Genomic DNA, 15,557 nt, shown 5'->3' on the forward strand with positions numbered 1-15,557 from the left:
GAGTGGATTTGAGGTGAAAGGGGAACACAGTTATCAAACCCAGGGTTCATGTAATCTGTCGTCTATTGCACAACCTCATGCTAGTGAAACATTTAGCCCTGCTGGTCTCTCCGATTTGGACCTTGACTCTGCAGACACACTGAAGTACAACATCACACCTTTTCCTGGAGCTTCCAGTGTTGACTGAGAGACGATCGTCGCTGCATTCAGTTCACTCATATTATCTAAACAGCTGCAGCCATGGTATGTTTGCATGATTATTATCCATTTTTGCATCACTTGAACCAGTGTTTATTGGCTTTGATCTTCACAAGGAACACCCAAACAGCTCCCATCTGGATATTAACAACAGACGAACCGATGGATTTGTATGAGATCTGATGTCACCTGGTGGTGGAGTGAAAATTGTTGCGTTAAACTGATCTGACCTTCTTCTTGTGGTGTCCAGCCCTTTGTGCTTGGGACACAAAATATCGCAAAATGTGATCAGGAAATGTCAGTTTTTAAAAGATTTGAGCACCACAAACAACATTCAGTTCATCTGTTACGTAATGGCAAAGCACAGCGGTGGAGGAAGTATCCAGATCACAACACAGTGCATGAATTGAACGTGTTCTTATGTATTATTATAAATTATATTATTGGATTAAGATTATGCCTGTAAGTATGTGTAAGAAGCATTGTGCTGTTAGTCAGGGTGGAGCTGAATTTAACTACAGCTGCGTAGTTTATAACAAATACTTACAAAGCTGATCTTGTGTTTTGTACTATTGTATTTGGCGAAGTAGCAGTATGAAGTAGAAAGAACTGGGAGTATATGTACCTCAAAATTGTGTTGAAGGTCCTGAGTAAATGAACTTCATTAGTTTCAGATAAACTTCAACATTCAATTGTCTCTCTTTTTTATTACATTGAATTGGTTGATTGGGCTTTAAAAGGGCTCTATTATAGGAGAATATATATAAAAGTAGATATACAAACCCTGCTTTTAGTTAAAATAGAGGTATTGTGTCTAATGTTGAGGTCCATATTAGCCCACTAGGGGGCCCTGTAGCAAAATTAACTGTGAGCCCCTATTGAGGCAAACTGGTTAAACACACATCTGCTTAAGAATTAGGAAGTACACTCTGATACGGGCGTGTGGGTTTAAATGCATTTTTTATGAGACGGTGTGTATGCTCAAGTTCAAATGGGGTATTAAACTGGTCTTAACATTTCAGCTGATGGTATTGGAGCCGCCTAACCCCAAACTAAACATGCAGTTAATCACGTTATGTCACAGTACAGCACCTACCTGCTGCTGCAGCTGTTCAGCCACGCCCATACCTGCTCATCTACACACCTAGCCTATTAGACAGTTTCAGGAAGGTGATGAAGCAGCGCTGAAATTCTTTCCTTTTGCCAGATTATCTATGCGTCATGTCACACTCTCCGGCACTCCTCGTCAATTTGATCTCCGGTATTCGACCTCGCCTGTTCCTGACTACTCCGGCCGTCAAATCTCTGTGTTTCTGCGGGTGTGCAGATGTCACCACCTCGTGGTATTAAAGGGTTAGTGTCCGTTTCCCCGTATTCCCCGTAAATCGGCCGGCACTGCAATTGGGTCCTCCACTAGCCCGTTGCACGTTATGACAAACCAGCTGACACATGATGAACATGAGGCCTTCGGAGGTTCAGCCTTTATTACTGCTGCTTACTCCCAGTAAGGAGGGTTGATGAGGATGGAGTGGACAGTGCAGGCATCAAAGTCAGGGCCATTTCAGTGGAAATCTGTGTGTGTGTGTGTGTGTGTGTGTGTGTGTGTGTGTGTGTGTGTGTGTGGGTGATTCTGAACTGAAGAAAAACGTCATATTTTCTCTCTCAGGTGTCAACTGACCATCTGACGTCGTGTTTATTAGAGGTAAGTTGTATTTGAACAATATTCACTTTTATTTTTTATTTTTAAATAGACAAGATGAGTCAAATATTTTGAAGGAAAAAAACATGGATTAAAAACTTTTTTTTTTTTTTCGGGATTTACAGAGGTCAAAACTGTGGGTTGTGTGTTTTAGGCAGTCCTGTCACACCTGGCCTTAACCTGTGCTCTACTTGTGGCCTGTCTTGCCGCCATCCGCTGGTACATCAGAGATTCCTACAAGGTTGACGGCTTCAACCAGAAGCATGTGTTCATCACGGGCTGCGACAGCGGCTTTGGGAACCTGCTGGCCAGACAGCTGGATGGAAAAGGTTTCCATGTCATAGCAGCATGTCTCACTGAGAAAGGTGCAGCAGGTCTGGCAGCAGCGACATCCCCCAGACTGAAGACCCTCCTGCTGGATGTTACAGACAGCACGAGCATCAGGAGGGCGGTGGAGTTTGTGAGCAAAGAGGTCGGAGGGCGAGGTGAGCTGGGTGGATGGCAGGGGGTACACAGACAGGGCGCCAGTCAGAGGGAGGCACTGGGAGAGATGAAGGCAACCTGGACCATCCCATCATCAGCTCATCCTCCTCCTGCTGATGTGTTTTAAGAAAATACTCCATGCTGCGGTTTTAAAGCCGTGAACAGTAAAACCTCTTCAAACATCAACAACGACATCATTCAAATCTCAACTACAGGTTGATAGAAATAGATCCTGACCATATTAGAAGCTTTTCAGACTCTTGGATTTAGCGAACATGCCTGTGGATGGGATGTAGTGAGTAGTGGACTAAACTCTCAAACTATCTAGTATCCATTAGTGCAGTACAGTCAGTGGAGTGGAAATATCCAGAGTGTACATTTGGATGCACTGTACACACGCCGTATGTGGGTGTACAGCTTTAACTCACATTTTGGGAGAGTAAAGAGGTTGATATCAGCTCCTGCCTCTTTCCTCTGCAGGTCTGTGGGGTCTGGTGAATAACGCTGGCAGGTCCATCCCCATCGGTCCAGCAGAATGGATGAAGCTGGAGGATTTCACAAAGGTTCTGGACGTGAATCTGATCGGAGTTATTGACGTGACCCTCCAGTTTCTGCCGCTGCTGAAAAAGGCCCAGGGCAGGGTGGTAAATGTGGCCAGTATTCTGGGCAGACTGTCTCTCACCGGTGGAGGATACTGCCTGTCCAAATGGGGAGTGGAAGCGTTCTCCGACTCCCTCAGGTAGTTGCAAGACTATAAGGTTATCACTCATGCTCTTAAGATAAGAAATGTTCAGTATTCAAAAAAAGCATTTTATTGTTGTGGCTGCTTGAGGTGGAGCTAGTTTCAGCTACTTTACATGCCATTGGGTAGTTTGGTGATGAGGAAGGATGACGATAAATCTCAGGTGGTCATTTGAAGGGGAGAAGTAGAGGAGTAGCATTAAAATGCTACTTTCCAGGTCATAATTGTGACTTTCCACTGCTGCAAAGGCTTGACAGAGTAATGTGCAAACTTTTTAAATATTACCTTGAGGACCTAAAACATTTTAGAACAGAAGAATGAAAAAATGCATTAAAGAACATAATGGTCTGCTTCCTCTCTAGGAGGGACATGCAACACTTTGGCATCAAAGTGAGCATTATTGAGCCTGGTTTCTTCAAGACAGCTGTTACCCAGCCGGACCTCATCCAAGCTGACCTGAGGAGGCTGTGGACCCGCCTCCCTCAAGCTGTCAAGGACTCCTATGGACCTACATACTTTGATGATTGTGAGTGGAAGAACAGTTGATTATTCAGCAACAGTGTGACGTGAATGTGAAATGACTGCTCGCCTTTGTTTTCCCATCAGATGTGAAAGCTCAGGACTTCTCCTTGGGCATCTTGTGCAGCCCGGACATCTCTAAGGTGACCAGGTGTATGGAGCACGCACTGACAGCTCGCTTCCCACGCACGCGTTATGGTGCCGGCTGGGACGCCAAGCTTTTTTGGATTCCTCTGTCCTACCTCCCTTCATTTGTGTCAGACTTTGTTGTCGGAGTGCTTCTTCCTTCACCGAAGGGCAACAGAAACTAGCCTACTCCCTCTTTGGAACCACTGCCACTGTCAAATAGTTTGTACGGCACCGATATTTTTGTGTGTGTGTGTGTGTGTGTGTGTGTGTGTGTGTGTAGGACAAATGAAAGCAATAAAATAAAACATTCTGTGACAATAGAGTTTAAAAAAAAGTGTCAAGACTTACAAAATAGGAAATTTATTCATTCATGTCTCAGCAGCAGCGATTGAAACCATGTGGGCATGTTGTGGATGATCACAGATAAGAGTTTTTATTTGTCCTCATTATGATTCAAAATCATTCTGCAAAGTGAAGAATTTATTCAGCGTGTTCATGAAACTGCATCCTTGGGTCACGTGTTGCCCTTCGAGATACTCAGTGACACAAATTCATTTCCGTGTGACAAACATGGGCACGTTCAAGTATTGTTCCAAACAATTTTAGCCATTGTTCCAATATCATTACTTAAAAACAAGAAAGTCAAAGTCACGGGGAACACAAGGTAGAAATCACTTTGATCGAGTACAGTAAGTATGCTTTGCGCACATTTCAGCTCACACCTTTGAGAAACGAAAGGCATCAAGTTAAAACCCAATTATCCTTGCCTTTATTGAATTTCCCGCCCTGAAATGAGGTATATAAACATGAAAGATGAACAAACACATCTTCAGTTTTGTTCAGTGGCAAAAAAAAAAAATATCATTGCTCGACACATTTCTCTAACAACCTTCGATCATACTGTACATTCAGAATACAGCTCGCTTCTTATGTGTGTTATTGTACGTATGTGGAATCATTCATAGGATCTATTTCAAAGATATTTTCTGACAAAATCTTACTGTTCAAATTTACAAATATACAACTTATTTATTAACATTTCTATCAGCAGCTTCAGTGCAAAGATTTACATATAGTACATCAGAATAATGAAAACATTAACACAAGAATTGGCATAAGAAATGTCAGAAGGCATAGTCACAGCAGACCTCTTTCTTCATTCTCTAGAAATGTTTCTCTCACCTAAAACAATTTGGAGTTTTGTACACAGGCTGCATAAAAAAATAAATTCTGTGCAAAGTGTGTTTCTTTATTTGTTGCGATTCCCGTCTGTGAGAGAAGGGTTATACGTCGCTGTCCTCTTTCACGAGGTTGGCTGTGTCTTTGAAACTGTCCTCGGTCGGCGAAAAGGTGCTCGGGCGATCCCTCTTCGGAGGTTTGGCGGGGGGGACGAACGGAGACGGCTCAGGGGCGGAGGCGTCCCCGCTGCTGCCCACAGGCTTTTCATCCTTCATCTGCAGAGTGACGCAGAGGGTCAACAAGGTGAAAGAATGGCTTTCTGTTTGCTAACCAGTGCCTTGAAAACGTCCCAACTCACCTCTGAATACGAAGGGTTTTCAAATGTGGTGCTTGGCTTTAATTTCCGCTTGAACAGGCTCCACTTTGACTCCTGCCCACAAACACAAAGAGTGAGGCGCCATCGCACTCAGCATGCGTGGTTTTCTACAGACATACTGCAACCAGGAGGCTCACCTGCACAGGTTTGCTGCTGACAGAAGTTGTGTTCACAATGCCCACAGTCTGGTCTCCGCGATACGCCGGGTTCACAAAGTTGTTCTCCAGCTGCTCACCGCTCACATTCACAGTCACCTGATAGATAAGTGGGTTGTCATGATAATGAACAAACTGGCTGAACTTCTTGTGTTAATCTTTCCTTTTCAGGATCAATAATCAGGAGGCACATGCATGTCCATACACTTTTGTCCAATGGTTGGCCAACATTCATACTGTGTAATCCTGAGATGTCCTGCTTACAAACAGCCAAAATACATACATGTGATTACAGTAAAGTGAAGTGTATCTTGTTGTACACTGTTTCCTATGTCAAGATTTAGTAAAACTAAATTAGATTACTTTCTGTTGGAAGATGCCGAAAAGATGAACCCCACTAAACTATGTTCAGAACATGGTCTGTCAACTGCTGGAGGTCTTAGCTTACATGTGGTGTTAACCTGTGATGGGACAACAAGATTTTATGACATGAAAATAAGGAATAAAATGTATTCACTCATGTATGAGTACCTGTGTGGCATGAATGACAGCAGGGTCACCGGACACTCCAGGAGCAGTGGCGTATAACGGGTTCTCAAATGTGATTGGCTGCCTCCCAGCTTCCATGGCAAAATTATCATCCTATGGGGATGTTATATTGACAAGACTGTTTTTTGCATTCATTAAAAGACACACTGTTAATTGTTTTCTCCACTGCTGTTGATGCAAGCAGTTCTGGAAAGAATGCTCAAGTGAAAGTTGTCAATAAATACCACATAGTTCACTTTGTTTGTGAGTCCAAAACGCTGACAGCACAGAAAATATTAACTGCTAATAAGCATCTTTGCAGGACTCACCATCTGCATGGCTGTGTCAATGAATGACACGCCGATGTGTGACGGTCCAAGGTCAACATTATCACCAGAGCGAAACGTCACCCCGTTCCCCGTGTCCCCAGACTTCACTAGGCTGCTGAGGCTGGACAAAAACAAACCACTCCTGTTTGAACCTTCATCTAAATTCTGCGTTAGCTCAGTTTTCATGCACAAGCAGTCACAGAGAGGCAGCATACCTGGGCAGTTTGGGCATGGAGGGGATGAAAGATCCTGTTCGTTTGTAGTTGAGGAAAACCCCAACAGCCAAAGCTCCAGTAATCAGGATGATAATGACTGCCAGCAGAACGGCCACAGCTAAAGGGAAAGTACAAGATATTCAGTTGTATGCATATAGGATACTTGCAACAAGGTGCTGATCGTAAATATTCCTCCTGTCATAACATTTTGCTGACGAGTCCATTACTGCTCATGTCCTTTGGATGACCCATTTAGTTTGCGAAACCATTAGAGCAGTTAAACAGCGATCAATTGAATTACTACTTGGCTATTTATTAAGGACATTTTAGCCAGTCAACATCTTCAGCAACTGCTGAGCCAGACTGTTTTCTCGGCTGTTTTTTTGGCCTGAGTTTTAAAGTTGATAAGCGAGAAGGGTGACTTCATCACATTTGGCCTTCATCTGCTCCGGTAAAGTCAACAGATCATGATGGTTACTGTACAGCAGCTCCCACATGTCAACCAGAGCGTGTGAGAAGGATTACCCAGGTCAGGGCTGAATAAAATGTTAGATAATGGATGAATTACAATACCTGTTCCTGCCGGAGCGCCCCTTGACTTGCCCATCTCACAATAGCTGCCTACATAACCATATGGACATCTGCAGAAAGTCATGATGAACATAATCTTCTTACATGGGAAAACAACATTTTGAAGTATTTGAAATGCCAGAAATATCAACAATTACTGGATGTGACTGATGAAGAATCAATCAATCAATCAATCAATCACTGGTGTAAATGGCACATTCAACCAAACTCACTTGCACTTGGGCAGACCACTTTCATCAGTGTAGCAGGTTCCACCATTCATGCATCTACATGCAGGGGGCATTGCAACAGGTGTCTCAATGGCTGCAGGAGCAAAAGCCAGGCATACACAGAATCAACAACAATATCACACCACAGTTTCACAGAACCACAGAGGAGCAGCCAGGCACATGTGAGGAAGGGATTCATGAATGCAAAATGAGATGCAACACAACAGCCAACACTGGAGTGCAGGCAGCAGACACGCTCAGGCCGCTGTGTACCTGCGTCACATTCGTTGGAGTCAAACTCCACCGGAGAGGACCCTTGTGGGCAGGCGCAGGTGTATCCACCAGGCCGGAGGAGACAGAGGTGGCTGCACACATTCTTACACGGGCTGGATACTGAAGAGGAGAGACAAAAAAGACGATTAGATTTTGTCCAAAAGAAAAGAAAGCCGTTTCTGGACATGCATCCACTTAACTGGAGATTATCTCTTCTGGATGTTGATTTTTTGAAGTAGTTATTATTTTAAATTTGTTGTCTTTCATTTAATTGGATTAGAATTTTTTTCGTTATTTTGTAACAGCATCTGTCCTTTTGTGGCATATTTGGTGTTATCTATGTGCAGTTTTAAACAGACTGGGGTACGTGTAGACAGGCAGACTCGACTTGGTTTGGCAAAATGTGTCCCATGAAGTTGTCAAATCCATTCATAATTTGTATTTTTATTATGAGACACACTGAGACCAACCAAGAGTGTGTCAGCAATGGCTCAACATCAGTTTATGTGATACCTTAAACATGACATACAACACAGTCTTACTCTGAACCACCATTATATAAATCCGTCTGTGCTCTGACCTGATCGGTTGTGTCTGTGCTCCTGGTAAACGCGGACTTGAGTCAGCCAGGGGTTGATGGTTAGAACTTTGACTTTATGTCCGTTCCCAAACTTATTAGTTTTCCACACTTCGCCTTTATCCTTTGTTGTCCAGTACACATGCCCCTCAAACACATCCAGACTGTAGGGATGTCCGATGTCTGAAACAGAGAAAACAAACACTTAAAATGCACATTTTGAATGAAACACTTGATATATGGGCGCCACTCATACATAAGTTCATATGAGTTTGTATTTCTGCAAACTGGCTGCCCTCCATCTCAGTCTCCTGACCTCCTGATATGACGATCTTCCTGTCTGTGCCATCAGGCTTCATGGACTCAATGATGTTTTCTTTGGAGTCACACCAGTAGATCCTATTTCCATTCAGGTAGTCCAGAGTCAGCCCAGTAGGCCAGCCCAGGTCCTCCTCCTTCACCAGCACCTCTCTGTGCTGACCATCCATCCACGCTGATTCTATTCTGGGTTTCCTGCCCCAGTCTGTCCAGTACATCATTCTGTCGGCACAGAAGATTATTCTTCATACCATAAAGCAAAAAAAGATTCAAACATATGACATATGTTTTAAACTAAAAACTACAGCCTCATACCCAAGTGATGGATTGACAACAATAGCAGCGGGCTGGTCGAGGTCTGTGTGGATCAACCACTTCCTGTACCGGCCATCGAGTTTGGCCACTTCAATTCGATTGGTGCCTGAATCTGTCCAGTAAATGTGCCTGTAAAAGGTGATAAATACTGAGCAAATGAACAAAATCTAGGGCAACCTCCGCAATGGTTAAGTCATAATCTTGTTGAATTACCCGCCAACCCAGTCCAGAGCGATGCCATCAGGTTTAGCAACGTATCTCAGGTTCAGATCCACCTCTTTCACTGGGTTGTTGCCATAATCATTAAAGGTGGTCATATAGGCGCGTTTGATAGAGCCAAACTCAGATCCCCGACCCAGAACTGTCCAGTACACAGTACCTACAGCAGATAAAGGTAGATAAAGGTTATCCAGACTTGTTGCTGTTAACTTCACTGCAACATTAAAATGTTTATAGTAGAAATCTTACTGAGTCCTTGTCCGTCTGGATCCCACAGGTAGTCCAAGGCTTGGATGTGCTCAGCGTTGTCCACATAGTCTGAATACTGCTCAGAGGACAGGTTGAAACGACGGATGCGAACGTTGTCTGGCAGGAGCAGCACGGGTGGGTTTCCTACACAATGCAGAAATTGAGGTGTGCTATTAGCAATGTCAATTCAGAGTTTGGCTTAACTCGCCAATGAAAGGGAACATTTGTGGAGATTTTTCTCCTGCGTGTGAATGAAGAGCTCTTACCCTGGGCAGCACACTCTGTCCCATGCGGCTCACCAAAAGAGAGAAAGCCTTCAGCACAAAAACACTCATAGCTGCCCTTTGTGTTCTTGCACTCCTGAGGACACGTGCCATACACTTCACACTCATTCACATCTGTTTCCAAAAGCAGAAGAAATAAGAGCAAGAGAACAAAAAAACGTGAGTTGAATGTAGAAAAACACTTTGTGTTAAAATGGATTGAGGCTGATTGGTGAGTCTTTTACCTTCACAGGTGTGTTTTTCTGTCGTTCTGGGCTTGTAGCCAGGCCTGCACGAACAGAGCAAGCCTCCCTCCGTCAGGTCAGTACAGTTGTGCTCACAGATGTTGTCACTGCATGTGTGTCCACTGCCATGGTCTGACAGGAGCAAATATGAAAAATTAGTACAAGTGGTAAGACTGAACTAAATGCATAAAAGAATGCTGAACCCTTAGGAATCCTTACGAATATACTCTTTGTTATTGTACTCACGGCAGCCTAGCTCATCTGACTGGTCTCCACAGTCGTCATAATCATCACAGGCATACTGCAAAGGGATGCACTGTCCGTTGCTGCATTTGTACTCATCATCTGTACAGGGTCCATGAGTGGGGTTTTGGCCTTCGTGGAGAGAAATATGTCAACTCAAGAGAAGTTTTAGATGCATGGAGTTATTTTCAACAAAGACAACAAAAAGCGGCGATCATCAGCTAAAAACTATCAGACTTACAGTTTTCCTGTCTCTCATCAGAGCCGTCACCGCAGTCATCAACAGAGTTGCAGAGCTCGTGGCTGTAGATGCAGCGGTTGTTGTCACAGCGGAAACGGAACGGAGTCTCACACTGGATTTCCACTGTGGATGAACAGAAACAGATCAAGAAAACCTTGCAGCACATTCAGCAGATCCACTCACAAATCTGGGCAGGACAATTTGGCAATAATTTTTCTTCTCACAGCAGAGGTGAAGCTCCTCGTCTGAATTGTCTCCACAGTCATTGTCTCCGTCACATTTCCAATGAGGCTGGACGCACACGTGGTTCTTGCACTCAAACAGGAAGGGGGGGCAGTACGTGCCGTTGGGAAAGCGGGTCGCTGAAAGTCAGAAGCGCTCTGTCAAACTCAAGCTTGAAACCAAACTCACTATTTTCAATTCCAATTAGGCCGAGAACAGAGCACATGCATGACGAATTCACTTATATTAAAAAGCTCTTTTTGTGATGGGGACGATAATACCATTCATTGGGGGACACTTACGACAAGTCATCTCATCTGTATAGTCCAAACAGTCCGGATTGCCATCACACTTGAAGCGTTCAGCGATACAGTGTCCACTGCCACACTGGAAGTAACCGGGATGACAAGTCCGCAACTCTGCAACGAGAACCAATCCAGCACAAGATGTGGCATGACTTCACATAAGAGCTACTGTACTCATGAAACAGGGAGCACTCGTTCTGTCATGACTACAGCAAAGGCAGATGTGTCTCATCTAGAATAACATCAACAAGATATTGAGTGAGACTTGAACTTCGAAATCATTGATCTGTCCTTCATTCTACCAGCACTGTAAGGAAAAGGCAGAGTGCAGCAGAGTGAATAAACCATTTCTGAATAAATTACTATTGGTGGTCCTGTCTGTGCTATGCTTCAAAACGCTCAGTTTTATTGGCTCTTTGTTTAACGCAGCCCTCCATTACTCACAAACAGCCAGCCAACAAAGAGCCTCCACTTACCACAGTCCCTTTCATCCGAGTTGTCCTCACAGTCGTTGTCATGGTCACAGACCCAACGGTCAGGAATGCAGCGCAGATTATCACAACGAAACTCGCTCTCTGTGCACGCGCGTGGAGCTGAAGGACATGAAAACATGACAACACGAGTTAAACAGTGTGGAATCAAGCAAATGTTTTTCCACACAGACACATCAGTCAGAGGGACGTCAGAAGCTCTTGTGTGTCTTGAATTTAACTTTGACACCTTTCTCAAAGCTGTCAAGTGTTTTCAAATGCGGTCTATTATTTTTCTCCATATTCTGACATTAAACACTGAAACTATCACAAGCTGTATGTGCAGCCGTTACTCTGAAGTGAGGTCATGAGGTACGTGATGGAAATTTCTAAACATCACGTACTTTTGTAGTTTGTTACAGTCACCAAGCAGAAAATGTGAAGAAACTTTAAGTTTGCTTCTCTTCAAGTACATTTTATGTCTCTGCAAACAGCACACTGTGCATTACTTAGTGATCATAGACGGGATTAGACAGAAGATGGCCTGAATTGCTCGAGACGGTGCTTTGCTACCAGTTCAACAATGTGTAACTCAAACCCTCTTCCTGACCTTGCAATCGTCAATGTGTCAAAAACACTGACATCTCTTGTGTTCTGGGCTCATTCATTTGACTGTGCTGTGAGTCTATCTGCAAATGCTGAATTAAACGTGAGAAAGACAATATTTGACTTCGTGCTTTATTTAACAGAAACTGCCACCACAAGCTCGGCGTTGTCTGCAGGATCTCCCGTGTGAGAGGGCACCTGAAATGTCTCTGCAAATAGCAAGCTGTTAATGCATTACTTAGTGTCCATAGACAGGATAAGATGAGAGCAGATAACATGATCTGAATTGCTCTGTTGTCTTCTGAGAGACTGTTTTTCGACCAGTTCAAGATAATGTGTAACTCACCACCTTGCCCGACTTTGCAGTCATCAGTGTGTATAAGGCACTGACATGTCTGTGTTCTCGGCTCATTTGCTCAGCTCATTCTTCCATCTGCAGAGGCTGAATTAAATTTACAGATTTGCCAGCACAGTTCACTGGAGACTCTCTTGGCATCAGCAGCACAGTAACAAGGGGAGCGGTATCACCATGATTTAACCCCAGTTACCGTTTCTCTGTTGAGAAGCTACATTATTGCTATTATCTGGCATGTTCTCAGACATGTTTAAATTCTCCAGGGCAAAGGGTGACAGACTCCTTCACTCCCTCCTTCTGACACATCGAGGACAGCCTGTTTCTCTTGCAGCTGATAAGACTACCTCTCTCAGCACTCCGCTCTCGGCAGAAGTGTTGAGCCTCTTACAAAACCTCCCCGCCGTCTGATAAAATCATAGCACGGCTATTCTTCGAGATAAACACTCCTTTTTCATTTAGACAATTCACAGGAGCTATGCTAAAATCCCACAATAAACCTACTTAGATGACACCTACATGACATCAAAATGACATAGCCAGCTTTTCACTGTTCACACTCTCATCAGTACTTAAACCGAAGCCCTCAAACGTAACTGAATAATGTAACTTCATACAGAGTAGAGCACTCACAGCAGCTGCGTTCATCAGAGTTGTCCCCGCAGTCATCGTCACCATCACATCTCCATCTCAGCGGGATGCAGCGGTGGTTGTCGCAGCGGAAGTCTCCATTAGGATCACAGGTCACTTCATCTGGGAAAGGAGCAGGTGCATATGCTGCTTTGAACTAAGGATATTTAATGTGATATGTTTTATAGAGCATGATGCTTCATGAGAAAATACAATTAGGAGCATAAAAAATAGTTATTTAAATGTATTAGATGCACTGACCCCAGGGGAAAACACAATTTGCTTTACAATGGCACCAACACATGTCTGTGTTTTATACTTTAAATGAACCAGTGAGGAAATTGTTTTTTACATCCAGCAGTCAGAAATGAGAAAAGATGATGGTGCTGTGATGGATAATTACATTAATAAGAGCAACACCTGCACAATATGACTGAATTTTTTTAGGCTTTTAAGTAATGATGAAACTGTCAGCTTGAAAAGAAAGACATCTTGGTTTTTTAATTAAACTGCAATAGTCATAGAGGGGGGAGAGCAGCATGCTTAGGACAGATGGGTGACCTCTATCCATGCCAGTACGTGTCTGCAGAGGATAAGACTGCAGGAGATGAGAAGCACAGACGGGAGAGGAGTGGAGGAGAGCTAGTCTGAGCCGTCTCTACCACACAGTGCTGGGGGTCAAAGATAGCGCAGTGTTAGCCAGTCCTGCCCTCCTAGCCCTCCACCTGGCCCATCTGCTACATTCTTACAGGAAGATTAGCACGGATCTCCCGTCCTGCACGGGCATGGCACTAATGGAGTGAGGGCCTCCGATAAGAGACGGGAGGGCCGCGGCGAGTGTGTTTGGATCGTAGCAAAGTACAAAGAGACTTGTGTGAACCCTGCCCCCACGCAAGGACAGAGCAACAACACACACATATACTTAGACTCATACCTCCGGACAGCTCATAAATCTGTGGTGCTCTCTGGGAGAGGCAATTGGCGGGGGAGGGTGAGTGGTGAGACCCTCTCCATCAGCACCTCCCACTACCTCACTGTGTAATCTTCCACAGGAGGCTGAGGTGTTGGCTAATTGCCCTTCACTCATTCCTTGAACACATAATCTTGAGTTCATGCTGTAAAATTTTTAATCCTCTGAGATCATGGGCATCGTCTTACTCTCAGCAAATAAATAAATGACTTGATCGACCAGGAAAGCTTTAATATAAAGTTTGAGAGCAGTCTTCAAACCACTGCCTCGATGTGATCAGAACCTCAGCTCTGACACAAGAATGGTTGTCACGCACTCACCACAGCCCTGCTCATCACTGTTGTCTCTACAGTCGTTGTGGCCATTGCAAACAGACCACAGTGGCACACAGCGGTAGTTGGTCTTGCAGTCAAATTCTGTGTGGTTGTCACATCGATATGTCGGTCCCACTGTGGAGAGAACACCACTGTTGTCAAGGAGGCAAAGACTTTTTTAAACATCAAAATACATTTAATGCCAAAATTAGTCACATTTTAAGTTCTTGTACAATTAAAGAAATACCCAGCAGTAGTGTGAAAGGGGAGAAAGAAACTGTTCATTACTTACTGCATTCCTCTAATGGTTCATCAGAGTTGTCACCACAATCATCATCAACGTCACATTTCCAGCTCTGCGGGATGCAGCGTCCATTGCGGCACTTGAACTGTCCTGGGCGGCAGGTCCTGGTGGAGCAGTGGGCAGGGTCTTCATCAGACTGATCACCACAGTCGTCCTCACCATCGCACTGCCATGACTCAGGGATACACCTCTTATTTGCACACTGCCACTGGTGGGTTTCACACTGGTGGGTAGCTGGAGGGAAGACGAGTCAAATCAGTTGACCGGAACAAGTTTTTACACTAAGTCATGAGAAACAGACATATGTTAAAAATTTCTAACATTTTGTAGTAAAAGCATTAAAAGGGAGTCTCAAAGAATGCATTGTGTTTTGGATAAATTAACAGCTTCTAAAAAGAGGGAGATAAGACAACACAATCTACCACATAACACAGGGTCTTCATCTGAGCCATCATGGCAGTCCTGGTTGCTGTTGCACAGGAAGTGAGGACTGGTGCAATTTCCATCATTGCACTGAAACTGTCCAAGCCTGCAGTAGCGTGACGGGCAGGTGGAGGGCTCGTCTGAGCCGTCTCTGCAGTCCCTCTGACCATCACATTTCCACCAGATAGGAATACATCTGTTGAAACATGGGGACAAAATTGCTCACCTCATCAAGAAATCATTAATGCACTGATTTTATATTATTATATGAATATTTACACACATGCATAATTATATAAAAGAAGATCTGTCGCCTGAACTGAGCCCATCATTGCACTGTGTGCACATCTTGTACCAACAAAGTAGGATTTTGTGAAAAATCTGGTGGATTATGTTATGATCCAAACAGCAGGGGGTGTTGTTTCCATTGCAAGCACATCAGACAGATTCAATGTATATATAATGTTTTGAAATTACAGATGATGGATGGAGCAAGTGACTGGCCTTTGCAAATACTGCTCCTAACCCTAGCTTTAGCTTTTACCTAAACCTAACCCTAACCCTTCCTCCTCAATAAAGGAAAAGAGAATAAAAACACACAAAGCAATGCCAGGAAGAAAGTAGCACAAGACTTTTTGTGACACAGTCAGTTCAACAACGATTCAC

At 44.0% G+C, this 15,557-nt stretch overlaps 2 protein-coding genes across 2 annotated transcripts in view; one reads left to right on the forward strand and one right to left on the reverse strand.

Annotated features, from left to right (window-relative positions):
• Positions 1 to 1,412: 1,412 nt before the first annotated feature.
• rdh1 (retinol dehydrogenase 1) lies at positions 1,413 to 3,952 on the forward strand. Its single transcript, XM_076747577.1, has 6 exons — positions 1,413 to 1,517; positions 1,865 to 1,904; positions 2,056 to 2,382; positions 2,861 to 3,119; positions 3,485 to 3,648; positions 3,729 to 3,952. Exons 1-6 carry the CDS (start codon positions 1,413 to 1,415, stop codon positions 3,950 to 3,952), a joined length of 1,119 nt encoding a protein of 372 aa, XP_076603692.1.
• A 162-nt stretch (positions 3,953 to 4,114) lies between these two features.
• Positions 4,115 to 15,557, reverse strand: part of lrp2a (low density lipoprotein receptor-related protein 2a) — a 44,474-nt gene continuing 33,031 nt past the window's right edge. The window contains 25 exon segments of the mRNA XM_076747009.1: positions 4,115 to 5,224; positions 5,308 to 5,379; positions 5,463 to 5,579; positions 6,012 to 6,122; positions 6,338 to 6,458; positions 6,553 to 6,670; positions 7,126 to 7,193; positions 7,356 to 7,446; positions 7,626 to 7,745; positions 8,206 to 8,385; positions 8,519 to 8,742; positions 8,836 to 8,964; positions 9,049 to 9,214; positions 9,304 to 9,447; positions 9,570 to 9,701; positions 9,812 to 9,943; positions 10,058 to 10,186; positions 10,296 to 10,418; positions 10,520 to 10,657; positions 10,820 to 10,936; positions 11,299 to 11,415; positions 12,884 to 13,003; positions 14,171 to 14,299; positions 14,457 to 14,702; positions 14,891 to 15,087. Of these exon segments, the coding sequence (XP_076603124.1) occupies positions 5,054 to 5,224; positions 5,308 to 5,379; positions 5,463 to 5,579; positions 6,012 to 6,122; positions 6,338 to 6,458; positions 6,553 to 6,670; positions 7,126 to 7,193; positions 7,356 to 7,446; positions 7,626 to 7,745; positions 8,206 to 8,385; positions 8,519 to 8,742; positions 8,836 to 8,964; positions 9,049 to 9,214; positions 9,304 to 9,447; positions 9,570 to 9,701; positions 9,812 to 9,943; positions 10,058 to 10,186; positions 10,296 to 10,418; positions 10,520 to 10,657; positions 10,820 to 10,936; positions 11,299 to 11,415; positions 12,884 to 13,003; positions 14,171 to 14,299; positions 14,457 to 14,702; positions 14,891 to 15,087 (3,412 nt within the window). The 3' untranslated portion in view covers positions 4,115 to 5,053.

This window comes from Chaetodon auriga, chromosome 13, assembly GCF_051107435.1.
Source record: "Chaetodon auriga isolate fChaAug3 chromosome 13, fChaAug3.hap1, whole genome shotgun sequence".
Classification (NCBI taxonomy): Eukaryota; Metazoa; Chordata; class Actinopteri; order Chaetodontiformes; family Chaetodontidae; genus Chaetodon; species Chaetodon auriga.

Coding starts and splice junctions, on each gene's coding strand:
- rdh1 (XM_076747577.1), top strand. CDS start 1,413: ATGCGTCATGTCACACTCTCCGGCACTCCTCGTCAATTTGATCTCCGG. Junction 3,120..3,484: donor GCGTTCTCCGACTCCCTCAG/GTAGTTGCAAGA, acceptor CTTCCTCTCTAG/GAGGGACATGCAACACTTTG. Junction 3,649..3,728: donor ACCTACATACTTTGATGATT/GTGAGTGGAAGA, acceptor TTTTCCCATCAG/ATGTGAAAGCTCAGGACTTC.